Source organism: Amia ocellicauda, chromosome 11 (genome assembly GCF_036373705.1).
Source record: "Amia ocellicauda isolate fAmiCal2 chromosome 11, fAmiCal2.hap1, whole genome shotgun sequence".
In the NCBI taxonomy this organism is placed as follows: Eukaryota; Metazoa; Chordata; class Actinopteri; order Amiiformes; family Amiidae; genus Amia; species Amia ocellicauda.
Genome location: NC_089860.1, coordinates 36386836 through 36408018, shown reverse-complemented (window position 1 = coordinate 36408018; position 21183 = coordinate 36386836). Strand labels below are relative to the sequence as shown.

At 46.6% G+C, this 21183-nt stretch overlaps 1 protein-coding gene across 5 annotated transcripts in view; it reads left to right on the top strand.

Moving 5' to 3' along the window:
* ptprub (protein tyrosine phosphatase receptor type Ub) overlaps nt 1–21183 on the top strand; it is a 185095-nt gene that overhangs the window by 137227 nt on the left and 26685 nt on the right. For 4 of the 5 annotated variants that reach the window (XM_066717710.1, XM_066717709.1, XM_066717713.1 and 1 more), the window contains exons 11-16: nt 4620–4722; nt 5679–5952; nt 9711–9747; nt 15075–15213; nt 17126–17283; nt 17787–17974. In XM_066717710.1, coding sequence (XP_066573807.1) covers nt 4620–4722; nt 5679–5952; nt 9711–9747; nt 15075–15213; nt 17126–17283; nt 17787–17974 — 899 coding nt within the window. Of the gene's footprint in view, nt 1–4619; nt 4723–5678; nt 5953–9710; nt 9748–15074; nt 15214–16933; nt 16964–17125; nt 17284–17786; nt 17975–21183 lie in introns of all 5 variants that reach the window. The other variant, XM_066717714.1, reaches the window with a different exon arrangement.

Genomic DNA, 21183 nt, shown 5'->3' with positions numbered 1-21183 from the left:
AGGTGTATTGGGGTGTAAACCAGGTGTCCCCAGCCCTGGTCCCGGAGGAGCCTCTGCCCTTCTGGGTTTTGTTCCAGTTGAGCTCTCAATTACTTAATTGAACCCTTAATTGAACTAATAATTTCCTAAATCAGAGCCTTTTACTCATTTTAAACAGTAGGGGTTTTAAGTTAAGTATAAAGTTGTAAGGAACTTATCTTTTCCTTGTTGTTATTTTGTAAGGAAACAACTTTATCAGTTACACATTTTAAAAAGTAAAATTTAAGCACATTTATTACTTCAATTAAGGGTTGAATTAAGTAATTAAGAGCTCGGATGGAACAAAAACATTTAGACACAAGGCATTCACAGGCATCACAGGACACTTGAAGCTCCACATTTCCTCCCCTTTGACGACAATGAGGGAGTTGTTTATTTGAAGTAGACAATAACATTTTACCTTTCATATTGACGGCTAATTGGTGATTACTCATGTTCATCTCTAATGACAGTGTAGAAATATGCAGCCAGACGTTCCACTGACGATTAAAGTAGCCGCTGTTGATTTGCAACATTAAAACCCCAAATATGTCTGATATGTTTTGCTTTGTTCACTTTTAAATTAATCAGCAAATTATATGATGCTCCAAAGCTATTTTAAGCCACATCCATTATGTGTAATTTTTGTCAAATAGGTTTTGTGCGAAGAGCCCTTTCACTCTGCATTAACTGGTATATAATTACTCCGGCACTAATTGGCCCGTGTGAGGTAGGGAAAAGTTGAATGGTGTATAATTACTCATCATTATAATGTGTAAAAAGATAAGTGCGACCCCTAAATATTAAACTCGTGACTCCTCTTATAACCCCAGTGCTGGAATAAAACTGTGACCATGTAGAAGCTCTGTGGGGTTTTATCTGCTCCCTGCCAATAGTTCAAACTCAAAGCCCCATTTTCTTAACGTGAGAAGAGCATTAGCACTAGAATAACTTTCGCCCGATTGTAAATAGAGGACGATAAACGCCTAAATGGATAAAGTGGCAGCCATGATGGTTTGTGACGTAATAATGGGTGACTGGGAGATGTCCTCTCTCTCTTTCACTTGCTCCAATTGTTTGTTTGAGGAAAGTATACAATACCCACAATGCACAAGTAAAGTCATTTCAAGTTCAGTAGAAACATACCAGCCGGTACGTATTCATATTACAGTTCTGTTATTCTTGGTTCACCGCAAATCAGTAACATGTGTGACATCATCTATTTTCATGAGTGTGAGTCACAGAGCAGAGCAAGACAGAGCGCAACAGCCAGCCGCTCCTCAGAAACACGAGGCGGACTTGTCTCATCAGAGGTTCGATGAGCAAGATGCCGCCACTGAGAGTGTTGAGGGGGTTTGACTGCACACCGCGATCTGCCTCCCGCAGGAGGAACACAAACACACTGAGAGAACAGCTTCTGACAAAACCTGCGCAGACGAGACTCCGGCGGCAGCTAATCAATTCAGAGGACGTTCTCCTTATTTGGCTTTGCGGGCGGCTGAGTTCATTACCGACTAAATAGGGAGCAGCTTGATGGGCGCGGAGTATAATAAGTCTTTCTGTGTGTTCATTCTCCCTCTGAATGGCTTGATTTGGTCCCTTGATTATTCCACTTTGTAAATTTGAGAGAGCAGAAATCGATATGCCCTGACTGCTAATAGGGAAGTTTCTGTGCTGGAATTCCCGGGATCGGAGGCTGATTCATCATTATTTGCTTTGTTGGTGGCGTTGGGTGGCTGTCTGCGCGGCCGATAATTAGACCCTCGAAAGTTAACTCGTCCTGCCTGAGCAGTAGACCTTGAAGTGGCTGTTTGTGACCGCGAGGGAACCGGTGGCACCTGGTGCTCGGCAGCAGCCTCTCATTAAAGGACTAACGAGGCCCCATCCTGCTCTGCCAGGACATCGCCGAGCGCTGCCTCTATTAGCATCCAGTTGATATCTGATGCGAGAATCATGGAGCATGACATAAAACATGATCCGGTCTGAAGGCATGAGGGACCTCCCAAACTCACACTTTGGTGCTGCAGTTTTATGATTCACCAGCCATATGGTCGCTTGTCGAACACCAGTGTTTTGGTGAATCTGACAAAAGCCGAGAACTACTTTTTGGTTGGATGGTGATATCTGTGCCAGGTACCCTATGAGTACAGAAGTGTAGGTTACTGTATTTACTGTAGATATACTGTGACTCAGCCGGGTGTCGTAAATAAAAGGTCAGCCTTGAAAAAGACTGTGAGACAGTGAAGAAACTGGGCTACACTGGGGAACCACTGTCCATCCCTGGGGCAGTGAACGGTTTGCCTGATAATAAAATGAGGAAGCTCTCGCGGGGGGTAGGCGGCAGGGACATTCCCGAGCCGTGGCTGAGATTTAGCGGCTTGTTATTGTGAATTGCAGTCCTCATCCAGGCCGGGTCCGTGCCTGATCGGATTCTCAGAAAACGGGTCGACGATTAACAATCCTCCTCTTTCTCACTGTCGGTCTCTTGCAGTCCACCTCTGCGTTCTCCGTAAGGTACAATGCATTGTGGGAAAGTAGGCGCTGTCCTTTTAGCTCGGATGACGAAGGTGCCACGAGTTTCTCCTACCGGGACAAACCTGTGTGCCCGTCCTAATTGGTCAAGTCCCTAGAGCATCATTGGTCAGATGTAATTGTTTTGATTGGACACAAACCAAACAATTTGAGAAGTGTGTATTAATCCAAGAGTGCCCGTTTCTCCAGGATTTGCCCTTCACAGGTTTTTGTTACACGCGGACGTCATATACCACAGTACTGAGCCACGCTTCTGTATATACGGCTGAGTAAATAACTTAATCAGTAAAATGATTCAGTTACTGAGACCACACAATGTCCTTTTGGCTCTGGGCCGCCAACACGCTATGGCAAGTCGTTCACAATAGTGTTGGATGCGTTCCTTTCGTCACAAAATCAAAGCCAGAGAGCTTGCGTAGAGAGACGGGCCATGATCTTTATGTGCCGCGACCCTCCTTGCAGACAGTAATGCCTAACGCTGCAGAAAAACCGAATTGATGAGACGGATAAAGAAAGTAGATCTTATTTAATGTCAGAAATAAAACAACAACAACAGCAGTCTTTTCAAGGCAATTATCTGCCTCCACTGACAGGTCATTCTGCTTGATGTAAGTTCATTGTGGGGGTTTCTTGCATGTTTTTTTTTTTTCCTGAGCGATTGTAGAGAGAAATTGATAATCAGGCCTCAAAATGATACACAGCCTCAATTTATTTTTAGTAGTATTATTGCTTTTTGTCTGCCAGCGATGGTAGATCACGGCGTCTCTCGTTTGTGTTTCGTTTGCCGTTTTATGTGCTGTCACTGCAGATTGCACTTCACGTCTGTGGTGCCGTAAAACCCATAGCAAGACGCGTCACCCAGGGGACCGGTTCAATCTGGACTCGGAGGACCTCACGAGAGGTGGCTCCTTAGATCTGAGAGAGAAGGAAGAAAATAAAACAGCTTTAATGTGTAATTTCACCAGGAGATGATCTGGGAATGTCAGTGCTGTATGGAAACATTAAATCATTACACAAACATCCGTACACTGACCAGAAACTGGGAGAGTGGAGTGACTGTGTCTGTGTCTGTGTGTGAGAGCCTTGTGCCTACGTGCACGTGTGCATGAGTGTGTGTTTGTGTGACCGATCTCTGGCCTCTTGCTTAATACACTACTTTCCTTTCCTTTTTTGCCCCATTGTGCTCGTTTGATGTCCATTAATAACTAAGTGATCAAGGATCCTGTCCAGTCTGTTTTTGAATGTTCTCAAATTGTCTCTTCAGACACATCGCTGGGGAGTTTGTCCAGATTGTGACGCCTCTCTGTGTGAAGAAGTGTCTCCTGTTTTCTGTCTTGAATGCCTTGAAGCCCAATTTTCATTTGTGTCCCCGGGTGCGTGTGTCCCTGCTGATCTGGAAAAGCTCCTCTGGTTTGATGTGGTCAATGCAAATTAGTTATACTTAGTTAATTAGCTAATTGTTTGTAACACCTGTGTTATTTGGATAAAACGCTCTCCTTCGTTTTTATTTCTGCTCTCTGTTCTGCACGACCTGCACTTCAGTTCGACCCAGTGGTGAAACTCGGGGCCGTGTCATGGCCCTGCGCTCTAATCTACAGCGTGCGGTGGTGGGGCACGACTCCGGTACCGCGGGGCCCCTGATCCGGCAGCTCTTATCGATTAGCTCTATTAGCTCTCGACCTCTGGACAGGGCACATCTTGCTCGATGGAATCAATAACCACTGAGGTGGAAAATAAACTAGAGGACGCTGTGGCCCTCGGGGGGGTTAGAAAGTTGCACATCTGACTTTGTGTACTTTGTGTCAGACCTGTGTGTGCAGAGGTTGGCACCGCTGCCTCTCAGCTCTCAGAGTGTGTGAGAGTGTGTTGCCCTGAGATGGATGGCATCTTGTACAGGCTGTGCCCTGCCCTGTGCCAGGTGTCAGATTGGGCTCCGGCTCACTGCCAACCTGACCTGGATTAGGTGGCTATTGAAGATGGATGGATGGATGGATGGATGGATGCCAGACCGGTATGTTGCCCTCTATCCCTTCACTCCACTCTCTCACACTCTCTGTCTCTCCCCGCAGCTCCCATGTTTGACTACGGAGACATGCCGCCCCCTCTGAGTGAGTCGGAGAACACCATCACCGTGCTGCTGCGGCCGGCACAGGGCCGAGGGGCCCCGGTCAGGTGGGTCTCTGTTACAGCCCAGCTCGTTAATTAAATTCTAATCCGAACTATCTGCAAACTGGAGCAGCTGACACTAATTAAACTGGTCCAATTAAGAGATTATAGTTTAATTACATTTGCAGTGAAGTCTTTCGGAGCTCAAGGGAACACAGCCCTCCAGACACAGGTGTAGTATTTACAAGGCACTGGTGTGGGAGATTGTAAACGTCTCCGTAGGGTCCACTGCATTTAATGTAAACCTATTAATTTAATATGAAACACTGCTTTACTTCTCAGGATCGCCAGCTGGGTGACTTTGATCAGATCACTTTCCAAACAGCTGCATTCTGGGGGGCCATTTTAAATGTTTAAGAAATGTTAGGACGCATCATTGAACTTGGAGGGAAATTTAAATGCAGATTTTCTAAACCTTTGTTGTGCCTTTGAGGCCACAAGCTCACTTTCGGTACCTGAAGGGTCGTTTTGGGACTTTCAGGAAGGCCGAGTTTCAACAGCCTCCGAGACGACAGGCGCATATTAACATTCATAACTGCCCTCCAGAATTTAATTTCTTGGGAAACCATTGCATCAGCGTCACTCACTGGGGGGTCCCGACATACTTAATTTAACATTGTGAGGTTTATAACCTGGGAACTGAGAATCGCATTTGGGCGTCTGGGGGTCCAGGGACAGACTGGCAGCATCCAGATCGGAGTGCGCTCCTCATCTGAAACTGTCTCACCTGCTTTGGATTAAGCAGTTGTTAATTATGCAGCTTCATTTCCAAGTGGCGTATTACTCTGTAATGAGTGAGTCTGTGAACATGGAGACGTCCGCTTTGTTCACGTAATCGTTTCCTGATGAATATTTTTCTACCTGGGGTGGGTTTAATAGCGCACTGCTGGGGAGAATAATAACTGTGCCTTGATGCAGCGGGGCGTGGGAGTCACGCATCTCGCTCTCCTCCTGGCTCTCAGCACGTACCAGGTGGTGGTGGAGGAGGATAAGCCCAAGAAGCTGAAGAGGGAGTTGGGGGGACAGGAGTGCTTCCCCGTGCCCACCACCCACAACGAGGCACAGGCACGCGGGGGTCTCCACTACTACACTGCCGAGCTGCCCCCCAGCAGCCTGCCCGAGGCCACGCCCTTCACCGTGGGGGACAACCACACCTACAGCGGCTACTGGAACAGCCCCCTGGACCCCCGCAAGAACTACCTCATCTATTTTCAGGCGATGAGCAACTTCAGAGGGGTGAGTAGAGGGACTTCAGCAGCTTAGGGCAGCGGTTCTCAGCCCTGGTCCCAGAGGAGCCCCTGCGCTGCTGGGTTTTGTTCCAACCAAGCTCTCAATTACTTAATTGAACCCTTAATTGAAACTAATTTGATTACATTTGTCTCTTTAAATTGTGTAACTGATAAACAGTTGTTTCCTTAATAAGATAAGTTCCTTATACAATATTAGACTTCATTTAAAACCCCTACTGTTCAAAATAATTTAAAGGCTCTGATTTAGGAAATTATTAGTTCAATTTAGGGTTCAATTAAGTAATTGAGAGCTCGTTTGGAACAAAACCCAGCAGGGCAGGGGCTCCTCCAGGAGCAGGGCTGAGGACCACTGGCTCAGGGGCTGATGTGTCTAGACTGATCTGTCAATATGAACGCAGGCTGATCTCCGAAGAGTGTTGTAGTTTTGTCATTCAGTTTGAGTTCTTAATTATGGAGGTACGCACCGCTGGGGGTTCGAGAGTGACGTCTCTCTCTCGCATCAACCTTCGACTCCCCCATTTCCTTCCCCAACCCGACGCACTTCATTAGCGAGGAAACACTCCAGTAGTATTGTCAACAGTTGAAATAATTAGCGTTAATTAGCTGTGGATTAAAACCCAGGAATGCAACTTTCGCCGAGGACCGGTACAGCGTCTGTGTACGAGGCGAACGGTGACCTGCAACGAGCAGCGAGGCAGCAGCTATTATTAGTGACAATCATGTCATTAGGGCCGCTGATGACACGGCGACGCAGCTGGGTTTGTCACCTGATTCGTTCCGCAGCAGTAAACCGGCACTACTCTTATTTTAATTAGTGTAATGTGTGTGTAGCTCTTGCCCTCAGCCTGAGCTAAAATTATATCATTGCTTAATTAATGGGAGGCAGCAGTACAGAAAAATATGTGCGCGGTTGTGTTTCTTGTAGTGAATGATTTAATAGAATGGATGTTGATTTAATTGACGTGTTTATTAATTTACATCAGTATTTCTATCCGATACCTATCAGTTTCTTTAAGTGAATATATCAAGTACTAATTTAATCGTGATCATCTGTTCATTAGACTGCATCGCTGGGGAAAAGAGGAGAGCAATGTGGTTTATTTGGGCAGGATGTGGATTCAATCCTAACTGTGACCCCCTGCTAATCGCAGAGTCCAAACCCAGCACTTGATGCTCTCCGCAGCCCTGGGAAGATGCCACCAAAGCCCTGGTCTTCCTCGCTATTGGCAAGGCTTGGATTGAACCCAGACCTAGATCTTGATCTGCTGCAGATAATTTAACAATACGGCTAATAAGGCAGGCAGTCAGATTGAAGCTCGTTAAGGCCTCGCTCTGGATCAGGTCCAGCAGGTAAACAGGATGATAATTGGGTCTTAATTAAAGCGAGGGAGTCGTAGGGGAGGATACAGCAGGGTTTCCTCAGGCCTGTCCAGTCCTGGAGGTCGGGCGAGCGTGAAGAGGAGCTGCAGGCTTCATCCATTGGACGGGCAGGACGAGCGCTCAGTGCCTCCCGGCCAAGGGTCACCCAATGACTTGTGTGTGTGTGTCCTTATACCCTTCACTGAGTTTTAGGCATGACTTTAAGGCATAAAATTCAGCAGCGCGAACTTCAGCATTACAAACATCTTCGCCTGGATTGCTTTTAGTGAGTTTTTATTTGAAAAGCATTATTTATATATTTATACATCATATATATAAAAATACACAACCACTTAAAAAACATTTAGGCAATCATTCCAGCTAATTAGTACAAGGCCTTCTTTGCATGCTGCGGAGATTCAGCCAGTAATTGCTTTGATAGAAATATCAAAACCAGACCTTGAGAACAGAAGGCTGCCGACGGTATTCGAAATACGCCGTCAAACAACGGGCTTTTCAGAGGCTGCGGCTCTGGATTGCACTGCCGTTCTGACTGCACTGAGCGATGCCGGCCCGTGGCTCGTCCGTCTGGATGAAAGGAAGTGTGTGATGGGAAGTGGTTTCCAGCTACACAGAGAAGCACAAACCAGTGTGATCTCTGACTGGAAAAGCCCGGCGCTGGACTTGCTTCACAGGGCTTCAAGTCTGACTGGAGCCAATTTCCCATTCGAGTCACAGCAATCGAGTGTCGAGTCCTGAAAAAGATCCAGTGAGGAAAGCAGCTCTTCAGAATATAATCATCACACTGAGAGAGAGAGAGAGAGAGAGAGAGAGATCGGCGTGGGTAATAAATGGAGTTCTCTCCTGGAACAAGTTTCTCCTGTAGATATATATTCATAATTGATTTGCTAAGCCCGGGTTTGCTGACAGATCATCTTTGTAAGCCGGCGCAGTCTATTTTATTAATTTAATTAGGAAGGAAGGCCGCCTTGCGGTTTGTGGCTCCCTGAGAAGAAATGGAGTTTCACAAAAGTTGGAATTGGCCTTTTACTTTCTTATTTTTTTCCGCCGGCTTGATCATTTGTCTTGAGGTGGAATTAATTTGGCTGAAGCTTTCACTGAAGCCCATAATGAGCAGAATATCCTGCCCCCTTTCTCTTGTAATTGTGCCGTCCCCGGTGTGGTTTAATATGCTTACATTGGAGGCATCTGCCCTGATGTGTGACCCTGTGGTTAAACAGGCTTATCATTCCCTCCATCAATCACAACCGTCTGTTTCCACAGTGAAAACAGATTGAAGCAAAGCACAATCTCAGTAAAGACTGGAATGGTTTTACCGTAATCTGCGCACGTTTTTCTCCGTCTCGAATGCCTTTAAAATATCGGATTGCTAGTTATTACACCAATTTGGTGCGTTGGAAAAGGGGATGTAAAGTATCCGACTGGGCTGTATAGCTATGGCGATGGATAACAATACTGATCTTAATGTTTCTCATTTATTTATATAGCCTCTTTTAAAAACACACACACATCATAGAGTGCTTTAGAAGGAGCTGAATTACAGTGAGAGGAGAGTGCAGAGCAGTAAAAAGGTTATGAGGACATTTCAGTCCCTATGTATATAGTTTGCAAATAGCCCGCTATAAAAACAAATGGCGATAGACAAACGGCAATAAACAATCATACCCGGGGATATTATTCCGATGACGAACAAGAGAGAAACCAGTATCAGGAAGTGCTGGTGTAAGTCTGCTAATTCGTGAGAATGTCTTGAGACTCATTTTCAATTAGCGAGGCGATTTAGTGTTAGTTTAATGAAAGCCCCGTTTCTCTTATCCCCGATCTCTTTTGCATAATGGTCCAAAATGCCCGAATTAACGTCTACTAATCTCCGTCTGATAATCCACTTTATAGAGGGGCCGGAGATCGGGGTAGATTACATCTGGATCCTATTCAAGATGGCTGGCCTGGCCGCCGTTAATTATATAGCAACATGTGGCGGCATCATTTCTGACATGGTGGCTGTGGGGGGGATGGACGAGGACAAGGCCTCCTAATACCAATATGCAATGAAAGCCTTTTATAACACTGTTATTTCTACCAAATATCAAATAAATCCTTTAAGAAATTGCAATTTCTGAAAGGAAATCTTTTCAGTAGGAGACGGACCAAGGTAAGTCTTTGTAGGTGTCCTTCAGGTTGATTTAACTCATTAGTTGTTATCTCCCACTCAATGGGACTTTCCTGTGTGTTGTCATCTTTCATAAGTGTGTCTTATACTCTCTACTTCATATCTGTCTGTCCTGGGGTGTCATAGTTGTGTAGATCTCTGCCCAACGACACCCTGACCGACCTGTCTCTGATCCGCTTCTCTTTCTGTTTCAGGAGACCCGAATCAACTGCGTGAGGATAGCCCGGAAAGGTAACAAATCATATCTAAACCTGTGTGTGTGCATGTGTGTCTGTGTGTCCCTGTGCGTGTGCGTGTGCTGTGCGTGTGTTTTTACAATATGAATATTTGACTACAGATTGGCAGTAACACATGAGATATCGGTTGTCACCTCTTCCATTGTTAACACAGAGCCCGGCTGGGTTTTCTTTTTATTGGTTTTCACATTGTGATCTTAGAGTTTCACACTTATTACAGATCGGCAAAGAGAAAATCACGTCTGACTCAAGCCGTCGTGTTGTGAAGTAAAGCAGGAGACTCGCAATGCACCTTCACTGTCCACCCTGTTTGTGGCCCTGTTTATAGACCAACTTGTCATCTGTCAACTGACACAGCAGCTTGTGTTCTTCAGGAAAGCAGAGATAAACACAAGGGATGCATCATTTTCATTTGCACGACAACAAACCAAAAAAACAGCCAGAAAATCTAACGGCGTCAATCATTCACACTCTGGCTCAGATCTACGTCTCGCTTTCACTCAGACATCACCGGCTCGGCCACACACAGTGTGCGATGAGTGTAGTGAACCAAACAGGAGTGCGTTGTCTTGTTTCTTGGGAATCACAAGTTGTCTCCTTATTTAAACTCTGTGGAGAATCTGATTGGCCTACACAGCCTTCTCTCGAGGCGGTGAAGTGTACGACTGTGGAGGTGGCGTGGACCTCGTGAGTCAGTCAGCAGCTTCCCCTACAGTCTTTATTAATCCACGGTATCATTAGTATTTCACACACCTGCGGAGCCCAGTTGTGACAGAGGCGGATGATGAAATATTGCATTCCAAACGAGGTTAATTAGATTCTGCCGCTGTTGATATAAGTGATGTCTGTCACCGGCGGCCGCAGCCCCAACAACGTGGCGGCATTGACACCCAACCGACCCGTGTCTCCCTCCCTTTGCCCCAGATTGAAACCCACCCTGCCGTTCACCAGACCCCCGCTCTCTCTCACCTTCAGCTCACAGCTGTGTTTAGGTTATATTGATATGAAGCACACGGGGTGACATCTTAAAAGCCCTATGATCGGAAGGCAGTGAAGTCGTCCTTAATCTTCAGGGCTTCACCTCGTGTCTCGGCTCTCTGCTGTCCTGCCTGACCCCTCGCCGGGGCGGGGACGGTGTGCGCTGCGCGAGACGGAGCTTGACATTCAAGGCCGAGTTTCGGGACGGATTCCTCATTTCGCGGAGACGGTGAGGCGCGCAATGTTTACTAATGGGATTGTTCCTTTTTGTCGGCCGTGAGAGGAGACCTCTTCCGTCTGAGGGGCGTAATTCCAGGAGCGTTTCTCTCTGACCTGTTTTCTCAGCTTTCGATCAAAGGAGACACGGCTGTATGATCAGAATATCAATTCCGGGATGTGTTTTTTAAAATGTAATCTAAAACGCAGTTCAGGATGCGGACTTGTTTTTACCGCCTTACTTATTCCCCTTGGTTACGAAGATGTGTTTGTGTGTGTGTGTGTGTGTGGGGGGAGTGATGGGGAAGGATTGAGACATAGACGTACCATCTACTGACACCAAGGACATCCTTAGCAAGTGTGACTCTTACGATTGAATCAGATCTATGCAAAATCGTTTGAATGGTGTGCATTTGGGTGATGGTATGATACTTGTGCTCGTGATCGTACTGAATATCTTTGCATATCCTACTAAAGATGAGCTTTTAAAACCATGGCAGCCACCAGGTAGCCTGCCTTAAGGGAAATAAATCTGTCCAAATCAGTCGAGTCTGTAAGTTAAATTCCCCGCTTCCACCGTGTCTCTCCCACCTGCCCATTATAAGAGTGTGCGGACATCCAGTAAAGGGCTTCTGTACTCACACTCGCAATTATCCACTGCGCTGTTGTGGCCATTGTGCGTCTCCTCCTCCATTGAGTCCAAAAAGTCCCTCTTCTGACTGAAAAATGAAGGCGGCGAAAGGTCTGTCAAGCGTATCGCCGCGAGGCAGACGAGACATTTAATTTCCTGTCACACTTTAGATGCTCTTAACAGACACTCGACTCGACTTGATTAATTACTGCGGAGCGCAGCGGCGGGGGGGGCCTGCGTCGCGGCTCGCAGAGAAAGAAAACTAGTGCAGGGTAGACTTGCCATGGTAACAAATGCCCCCGTCACTCAGCTGGCTGCAGACTGTGTTTTGCAGACCACATAGTAGTGTAGCCATTGTACTATTGTTGACACAGTTAACTGCGTCACCTGGACAAATGCACTATACATCCCTCCCAGCCATGTAGGGTCACACAGTGTAAATGTGCCTCATCCCTCATTAATCTGAATAAAACCAGAAACATAGACCCTTGACCTTGTTTTCTCATCGTCTTCATCGCTGTATTCACTGGTTACCAACCCCCCACGAAGACAAGGCTGGGGATCCCGGCCATCGTCATCTGCACCGTTTCTCTGCGTCTCTGTGGGTTTCTGAGGTTCGTATCGCTTTTCGAAATACTGCTTCTCAGTAAGAGTCAGACTTGATCCCGATGCTGAGTCTTTAACTCAAAATAACGCCCATAATCAGTAGAAGAGGAATCAAAGTAATGCATAAATAGATGTATTCGTCACATAAATAACGATCGGCTTAACTGAGCAACGCTTACGAAATCGCTGACCAAAGTCTCGCGGACGTTTAGCGTGAAAGGGTTCGCTGACGATTCTCCTCGGCTTTGAGCCTCCATTTGCGAAATCGCACCTCCTCCAGAAGCATGGTGAAAAACGACAGCCATTTTTTTTTTTGCTGTACAAATGTCTAAATCACAGACGGGTTTTAATACCAAAGTGACAATTTAATCAACACCCCCCCGGAAACACTGTAATTGTATTTTCTTCTATTCTTCCTTCTCTCCTGCTAATGTTCTGTCTTTGAGAGTCAAGGTGCGCATCTAGAAATACATTTCACACTTTCGCTGGTCTGACGAATCCCCTGCGTTAAACTCTGCGCTGCATCACTGGCCTGGGAAACCTGTGCTTTTATTAGTATTACTGTTTCATAAGTAATACTTAAGAGGGATTGAAAGCTTTTATAATCTATTAGACTGCTGGGATCGAATTCCTCTTTGTTTTATAATTAGCTGAGTGTTGTAGTGATTTTGATCTGGAGTCTCAGTCTGTAATATGAGCCCATCGTCTTCACCGGCTCGATACCCTACCTACTTAGGACCTGCTTTCCCAGGTGTGTTCTGTAATACCTGGCCATCAGGGGCCATCTGAGATACTGAGATGTCGATGCTCCGCTGTGAATTGTCTGCCTCCTGACAGTAGCATGTTGGGAAAGGCTTTTATTCCTCTTCGCGTGAACTTTAGCTCCCCATCTTCTGATCTAGGTCGAGAAAGTAGTTTTTTTTAAGGTTTTTGTTCTCCCTTCCTGCCCCAAATCTGAAATCTCTTCTGCTATTTTTAGCTCTGCCTCGGGTGACGATGTTATCTAACCCAATTTCCCCGGGTCGTCCCCTGACTTTCGAGAGAGGTCTGACAGAGAAACGCCGGAGATTTATTTCTCGAATCTGTGCTACAGGGAATCCTGATCTCGGACATGTTTCTCATTATTTTCAATATGTGTGTGTGTATGTGTATATATATGTATGTGTGTGTATGTATATATATACACAAATAAATCCTATGCATCTATATATTGTGGTGTGAAAACTGAATCATTTCTTCTTTCGTTAGGGTAATAATGAGATAACTCACGAACAATCCCTTATTAAACTCTGCACTGATGGCGTCTGTCCGCTAATTGACTGATTGTGTCTTCAACCAGACGGTCAATTAAGCCCCCAATTTTGCGGTCCAGTTAATTCCGGCTCCCTCACATGCGGTTTCACGGCCTGTGTTTTATTAGGCATCTTTCAGAGCGGCGCCAGGAAGTACCAGTACATCCCGGTGCTGTGAACCCTAAACACATTGACCAGCCGTGTCCAGTCCAAATGGGTTCTATTGACTTGGGTTGACTTACACTCGTTACAAAGTAGATCTTGTGTATTTATTTTCTGCTTTCAGGCTTCAGTGGCTGCCATGGTTAATGTGCCAGACTATGGATGTCTCCCATCAGTATTTTAATGTATAATAGATGCATTTTCTGATCCTGTTAATTTCTTGCTGCTTCGTTCCTCGTGGGACAAGTGTCCGATGCAATCCTGAACTTTTGTTCGGCACTAATATCATCGGACAAGCTGATTTATTATTTAAAATGGCTGTTAAAAATAACCAGAGGAGCCCTGTGCATCCCTAATTGACTTCCCTGGTGGCTCCCCATGCAATCGTCTTCGTGTCGGTGGTTCGAGTTTCCCCTCTTCTCATCAGAGTGCTTACCGATTGTGCCAGTTAATCAGATTTCATTGAGGACTATTAAGCGGCTGTCCGTGCGGATGTGCGTGAAGTGATGTCTGAAGACGGGCGAGAGCGGCTGAGCATTTTATGAATGGGTGTAAAGTGAGTCAAGACTGAAACAGGTCCCCTTTTGATGATGTCATCAGCATGATTAAATATCCTATCCTACCCTATTCTGTAGGGTCTCAGGAGATCATTGATCTTGGCTCTGCTGGAGGAGAGTATAGCTGTAGCCTCAGCTAGCTTTGTACTGCAGATTGACGCCTTATTTTTTCTCTATTCGAACCTAAAATATTACATAAACTCAGGCAGTGTGAGTCACAGAGGGGCTGTGCTCCAAGTTGTTGTTGTTCTTTTCCTGACGGCAGAAAGTGCCGGAGCAGAGGCTGCCAAACTTTGACAAGAAATCAAAACAAAGACATAAAAAATCCCATAATTCCCATCCCCTTCCTGCTGTTACACAAGCCCGAGATCTCTGGGTCTGTTCTCCTTCACTGAACCCTGCAGAGCTCTGGGCTGAGTGCTTTTCTGTCCTAACGTTTTAAGCGTGTGTGTGTTCTCGTTATTTCATGGGGAACCAAGCCTAATCACTTCAGCAATATACTGACAACAACACGAACTCAAGCACTTGGCTGTTGAATAGGAGAGTGAACGTATTGCTTGTATGCTGTAATTGTAATGGTTTAGAAAGAGCAGTTGTGTTTGCAATTCCCAGTACTGCAAAGTCTGAAGGAGACGAAGCTGAACCGTTTGCTTGCCTCTTTGACTGCAGTCTCAGTTTTCACAGATCACAAATGTGTTCAGGGACTATCCAAAACATTCTCAAAATATTCCCAAAATGTCAGCTGACAGTTTTTTAGACTCCCTCTGCTGAGTCGAATGGAAACGGCTCGCGCTGCGATTGGCTGGTTTCCCACACTGATGCTGACCCTGGCTCCTTTCTCCCCTGTGTGTGCGTGTGTCCGTCCCCATGTGCGCCGCAGCCGCCTGCAAAGACGCCAAGAGGGCCCTGGAGGTGACGCAGCACTCGGAGGAGATGGGACTCATACTGGGGGTGTGCGCGGGAGGGCTGGTGGTCCTCATCCTCCTGCTGGGAGCCATCATCATCATCATCAAGAAGGGGTAAGTGGAGTGGACTTGTGCTTCATTTGAGCATCACACCCTTGCCGGTAACCAATGTTTTTACCGCAGCCTGGCGTCCCAACGCGCTGAAGGGTCTTGGCCGGTTTAATAGCTGTCTGGACCTGTGGCAGGTGTAGTTTTAGTCCAGAACAAGAGCTGTGTTCTCCACAGATTTGGCTGAATGATGGGGATTGTGACGGGGGGTTCATAGAGGCAGAAACAGGATGAATTTGACAGATTTTAGGGCCGGGAGAAACGTCCGCTACGGTATGGGCTGTTGACCGTGATGCAGACTGAATCGCTGGGCATGAAGAGCAACAAAATCCCTTGTATTGTGTGTGGCGCTTCGTTCTTTAAAACAAGGACTTAACGCTCTTTGGGGGAAGGAAATAAATACTCGGTGAATAGGCGGCGCAGAGTCAGCTTGTCCTGCGCGGAGCCCGTGACTCTCCGGCTCTGCAAGACGATCGTCTGCAATATTATATTAAAAGAAAAAGAAAGAGGCTGATATGAAAGGCAGATGTGCGACGGATAGAGAGAGCCGCCCGTGTGATCTCCCTTTCACAGCCCTTTCAAGAGACCGTGCAGAAGAGCTTATCTGAGTGTGAAATATTTAATTAAGAGGGATGCAATTCAATTACGCACTTAATTACATGGCAGGAGCAGTTGTGTGACCTTAGATTAGTAGGTAATTGGATACAAAAAGGTGTGCTTTCTCCGTAATGAGCCTCCTCTCGCAGAGGTCTCGGTGCCGGTGGAGCACCTGACGGCCGACCCCAGGGAGATGCCTCACTGTGATCTCCGAGGGTCACCTGGTACTTTCTCCACTGGTCTCCAGCTCCTCCAATGCCGTGTCACACGCATGTGGACTTGTGCTACTGCCGAACACTTCAGTGGCAGCTATACCGAGGAAAATGTAGGCGTACTGGTTGTTGGTGCGATGTCGCAATCCTGTGTCGGGTCTTTAATGCCACACTGCCTTGACGTGGGATATTTCCTGGGTAATGGATCGTTCAGCACTGGTGGAATGGTACTGATTTACTCTGTTATTGACAGGGAGACTAGGGAGAGAGATGTTTTTGTGACAGATCTTGTTGTGTATGTATTATAGATAGATTTCCAGGCCTGTTATTATCTCTTGTGTGTCTTGTTGGTGCATGAATTTAAGTATGAATGTAGGTGAGGTCCTTTAGCTTCCACCAAGCTCGGCCAACCTGAAATTGACATTGTTCTTCAAGGGAAGACACTGCACACCCAGAGATGAGCGACTTTTCGCATTTTCTATTTGTCTCCGAGCGCCTGAAATGCAATTGAACGGTTCGCTGTTGTCGGCAGATTGAACAGACGTGAGCGCTTCTGCCAGTGTGAGAGACCGATGAATGCACTGACCCAGCAAGAGCCCATTTCTGTCTCTTCTGGAATGGCTCGGCACAATTCACAGACACACGCGCTAAACCTCCACGGCAAGTCAAAGAAAAGTGTTCATCGAACAGACCGGTTTAAAAACTCGCTTCTCAAATCTCTTTGCTTGGCCTCGCTGGCTGTCCGTCCCCAGTGTGTCTTCAGCGGATAGACGGGTGTAGACGGGCAAGTGTTTAAAGGGTGATAGGAGGTCCTAGTAGCGCCACAGGGTGCTGGGAGGGGGATCTCTGAGACTGCTCGATGTCTGACTTGTCTTCTCCCTCTCACTCTCTTTCTCTCCTTGTCTCATGCTTTCCAGAAGGGACTACTATTCTTATTCTTACTACCCGTAAGTGATGCCACCTTCTCTATGTCACTTCAGCCTCACTTTCAACCCTTTTTACTATCCTTCCCCCCTTTCCCCCACTCTCGGACGCTGACTGGAAACTAAGTCTCTCTCTCTCTCTCTCTCTCCCTCTCCCTCTCCCTGTCCCTCGCTCTGTGTCTGCAGGAAGCCGGTGAATATTAACAAGACCCCCATCACATATCGCCAGGAGAAGACGCACATGATCGGCTCGATGGACCGCAGCTTCACCGATCAGAGCACCCTGCAGGAGGACGAACGCATGGCCCTGTCCTTCATGGACGCCCACAACTGCAGCAACCGGAGTAAGACTGGCGTCCCTGACTGTGGTGTCCAAACAGTGGTTTTGTGTTGCATGTAAATTATTAGCGCTAGGGGTGAGAACGAGGTCTTTTGGTCAGTTTTAATTCCCCACAATCTGGTCTTTAGAGAAGGAGAACAGTAACTCATTTGATTTCCCTTCTTTACACATGCTTTGCTCTGGAAACACCAGATAAGAGTCTGCTGAGGAGTACAACTGTCAGTCCAAAAATATAGGTTTGTAGATAGGCAGTCTTTTCTGCAGTAACATTTTTTGCCCCAACAAGCCTGAGGATCATCTAGAAAAGGCGGGTTTCTCTTTATCCCTCTGAAAATAAATAAAAAGGGTTTGTCTCCTGAAAAGGACACTCTGGAGAGCCTTGATGTGAACTGAGGACATTTTCTGTCCATTACACACATCACTCCCTGCCTCCTCGCCCTCGGCCATGCTCTGTGCCGGTGCCCTCTCTGCTCACAGGCGTGTGTGTGTTTGTGTGCCCGTGTGCAGGTGAGCAGCGCAGCTCGGTGAACGAGTCCAGCAGCCTCCTGGGTGGCTCCCCGCGACGGCAGTGCGGGCGCAAGGGCTCCCCGTATCACACGGGCCAGCTGCACCCCGCGGTGCGCGTGGCCGACCTGCTGCAGCACATCAACCAGATGAAGACGGCCGAGGGGTACGGCTTCAAACAGGAGTACGAGGTGAGACGGCCACCGTGCTGCTGTTGGCATCAGTTCGCATATTAACAGGAGGCTTACAGACCTTCCTCCTTCCGTTTTCTTCAGCTGAAATTGTTTCGGGTAGATTGTGACGTCGATGTGCCGGTTTACTTTGGGAAGACGGACGGTGAATCTGTGAGTTTCTGCTCGACAGCCATCGCTTGACCTCAAGGTGGAAAGACATGAAGACAAAGCCTTTTTTTCGGCCTGGTGTGCATGGCTTCAGTGCCTGGAGTTTGGCCAGGAGATGGTGATGAACACAATGGCCCTTCTCTCCCACACAACACAGGCGTGCTTTATTCAGTCCCGCGCAGCTCTGTTGCGTTTTTGTTTCTGTTTTTGAAATCGCCGGGGTTGAAAGGCGCCGAATGACCACGAGTCAGGGCACCCCCAATCGTACCTGGGCCTAGGGGGCAGAGATAGTGAGCAGACACATTGTGAACACAGAGAAGTGCAGATTGGGTTGCGCGAGAATCAGGAGAAGCTAAGGTGTTGGATCCTTAACAAGGAGCAGAGAAACAGATGGAGTTTTAATGTATATGATTTTACTTTAGTGATTTAGTAGCTGCTTTTGAGTTCTATAAACACACAGCTGCTATAAGGTTGCTATAGAAACCCATATTGCTGTGGATGCTCAGCCTTCGAATCTCCCGAGCAGAACCGGCTGCCCTGAATGAGGGCGCTTTGCAATTATTCTTTTTTTTTCTTCCCTGTTTGCAGTTTTATGTCAAAAAGCTTTTTCCCAGCTCAGCTGTGATTTGGGCATGTCTCCCTGGAATAGTGCATTCATTAAACTGTCCCCTGGGGGCAAACAGATCCTTTGGAAATCAATAGATCTTATTTATTTATTTGTTTGTGTATTCTTCCTGAAACCCTTCGCCTGCAGACATGTATGGCGAGTCTGTAAGGATGCTCATGTCAGAATTCATAACCCTGTTTCCCCAGTGGTGTGTTTTGTGTAGCAAATTGATTTCCAAACGGGAGCTTTTAAAAAATAACTGGCAAACCTCCCCAAAATATCTCTCTGGGGTCTTTCATGGCTATTCTGAGCCAATAACTCGGCTGTGAATGGTTGGGCTCGCGCAATTCCTGTCACAACGCTTTGATTGAGGGGTTTGGGGGATAAAGTTCTCGCCCTAGAATCAATAATCTGATTTCTGTATTTCTAGATCTGATCCTGTCCCTGAATTGAAATAGAAATGTCTAGGACAACAAAAATACTGTTTTGTGTCTCGTGCCCCTCTGTATCAGTTGTGTGCACCTCGGTGTGTTTGAGACGCAACCTGGAAACAAAGAAATCAGCTTCACGAGTCTTTATCCTCCCTTCTCCCTTCCTTTCACACTTTTATGAAGTTAATTGTCAAAAAGGTGTTGAAAAAATTAGGGGAAGAGGCTCCGAAAAGACACTTATCTCTTCCTTCGGCAAACCATTGCTTCTCAGTTGCAATTTTGAGTTCTGTAAGACAACACTAAATAAAATAAAACAAGATTAATAGCATATCATCCCAGAAGACCAGAGTAGGACTCCGTAAAGGTTTAATTCACATCACTTTTCTACCAATGATTGCCTACCGAATTACCGTAGTACAATTACAGTAAACCTATTTGCACACACAGCTATTGTATCTCCTTCACTGCCTCACTGTGCTTTCGAACGATCCCACGCAGAGTCGTTTCACTCGGCCGTGGCGTCTCTCCAGCAGCTGACGTTGTTCTCCCCGTGAAACACATTGTTGTCAACATCAGTCATCTGTGTCTCACGAAGGCAGGTGTTTTTCTTGGCGCGGGTCGTCTCGACTATCGCCGACACAGGCAGGACAGCGAGGAGGCGTCCGTGGTCATCACAGTGTCCGCTTCTCAAAGATATGACTGAGCGAGCAACTCAACCGCGATCGCTGTCAGGCCTCTGTTGATGACATGATCCGATGACAGGTTCTCTGAGACGGGAGCTTTTCTCTCCTTCAATCACGACTACAACTACCCGACAGCCTGCCTCAGACGGAGACCACCAGCGCCTTCTTCTGTTCACTCCTCACTTCGCGCCACTTGTCTCCATCGGGAGTTGCAGCCTTTCGTGGGCAGAATTAACATTTGAAAACAGATCCATCAATTTAACTCTCATTTTCCCCGTGGGGATGATTTAAAATAACGAGTATTACTTGTTAGCGGCAAGAATAAGGCTGCTGTATGTTGCAGCTGTGACTTTCACATTCGAAACTGGAATTAAAGTCTTAGATTTGCATTTTCCACAATTGACTGAGTGTTTTTTTGCATTTTTAATGTAAACCTGTAATGTAAAAAAAAATGTGTGAATAGTTTAGAAAAACGACGACTCCGTGTAGGTGTTTGTGTTAACTGTTCGGAGAATCGTGCTAATAGTTCCGTAAATCTGGCTTTGGCAGTTGGGATAAACATAAGAACATAAGAAAGTTTACAATCGAGAGGAGCCATTCGCCCCATCGTGCTCGTTTGGTGTCCATTAATAACTAAGTGATCCAAGGATCCTATCCAGTCTGTTTTTGAATGTTCCCAAATTGTCTCTTCAGCCACATCGCTGGGGAGTTTGTTCAGATTGTGACGCCTCTCTGTGTGAAGAAGTGTCTCCTGTTTTCTGTCTTGAATGCCTTGAAGCCCAATTTCCATGTGTGTCCCCGGGTGCGTGTGTCCCTGCTGATCTGGAAAACTCCTCTGGTTTCATGTGGTCGATGCCTTTCATGATGTTGAAGACTTGAATCAAGTCCCCACGTAGTCTCCTCTGTTCCAGGGTGAAAAGGTTCAGTTCCTCAGTCTCTCAGTAGGACATTCCCTTCAGACCTGGAATAAGTCTGGTTGCTCTCCTCTGAACTGCCTCTAGAGCAGCGATATCTTTCTTGAAGTGTGGAGCCCAGAACTGTCCACAGTATCCAGATGAGCTCTAACTAGTGCATTGTACAGTCTGCACATCACTGCCCTTGTTCTCAATTCTACACTTTTGACAATATACCCTAACATCCTGTTTGCCTTTTTTATTTCTTCCCCACATTGTTTGGATGGAGAAAGTGAGGAGTCCACATAGACTCCTAGGTCTTTCTCATGCGTTACTTCATCTAGTTCTATTCCTCCCATAGTGTAATTATAGTGGACATTTCTGTTACCTGCGTGTATTACCTTGCACTTGTCCACATTGAATTTCATCTGCCAGGTGTCGGCCC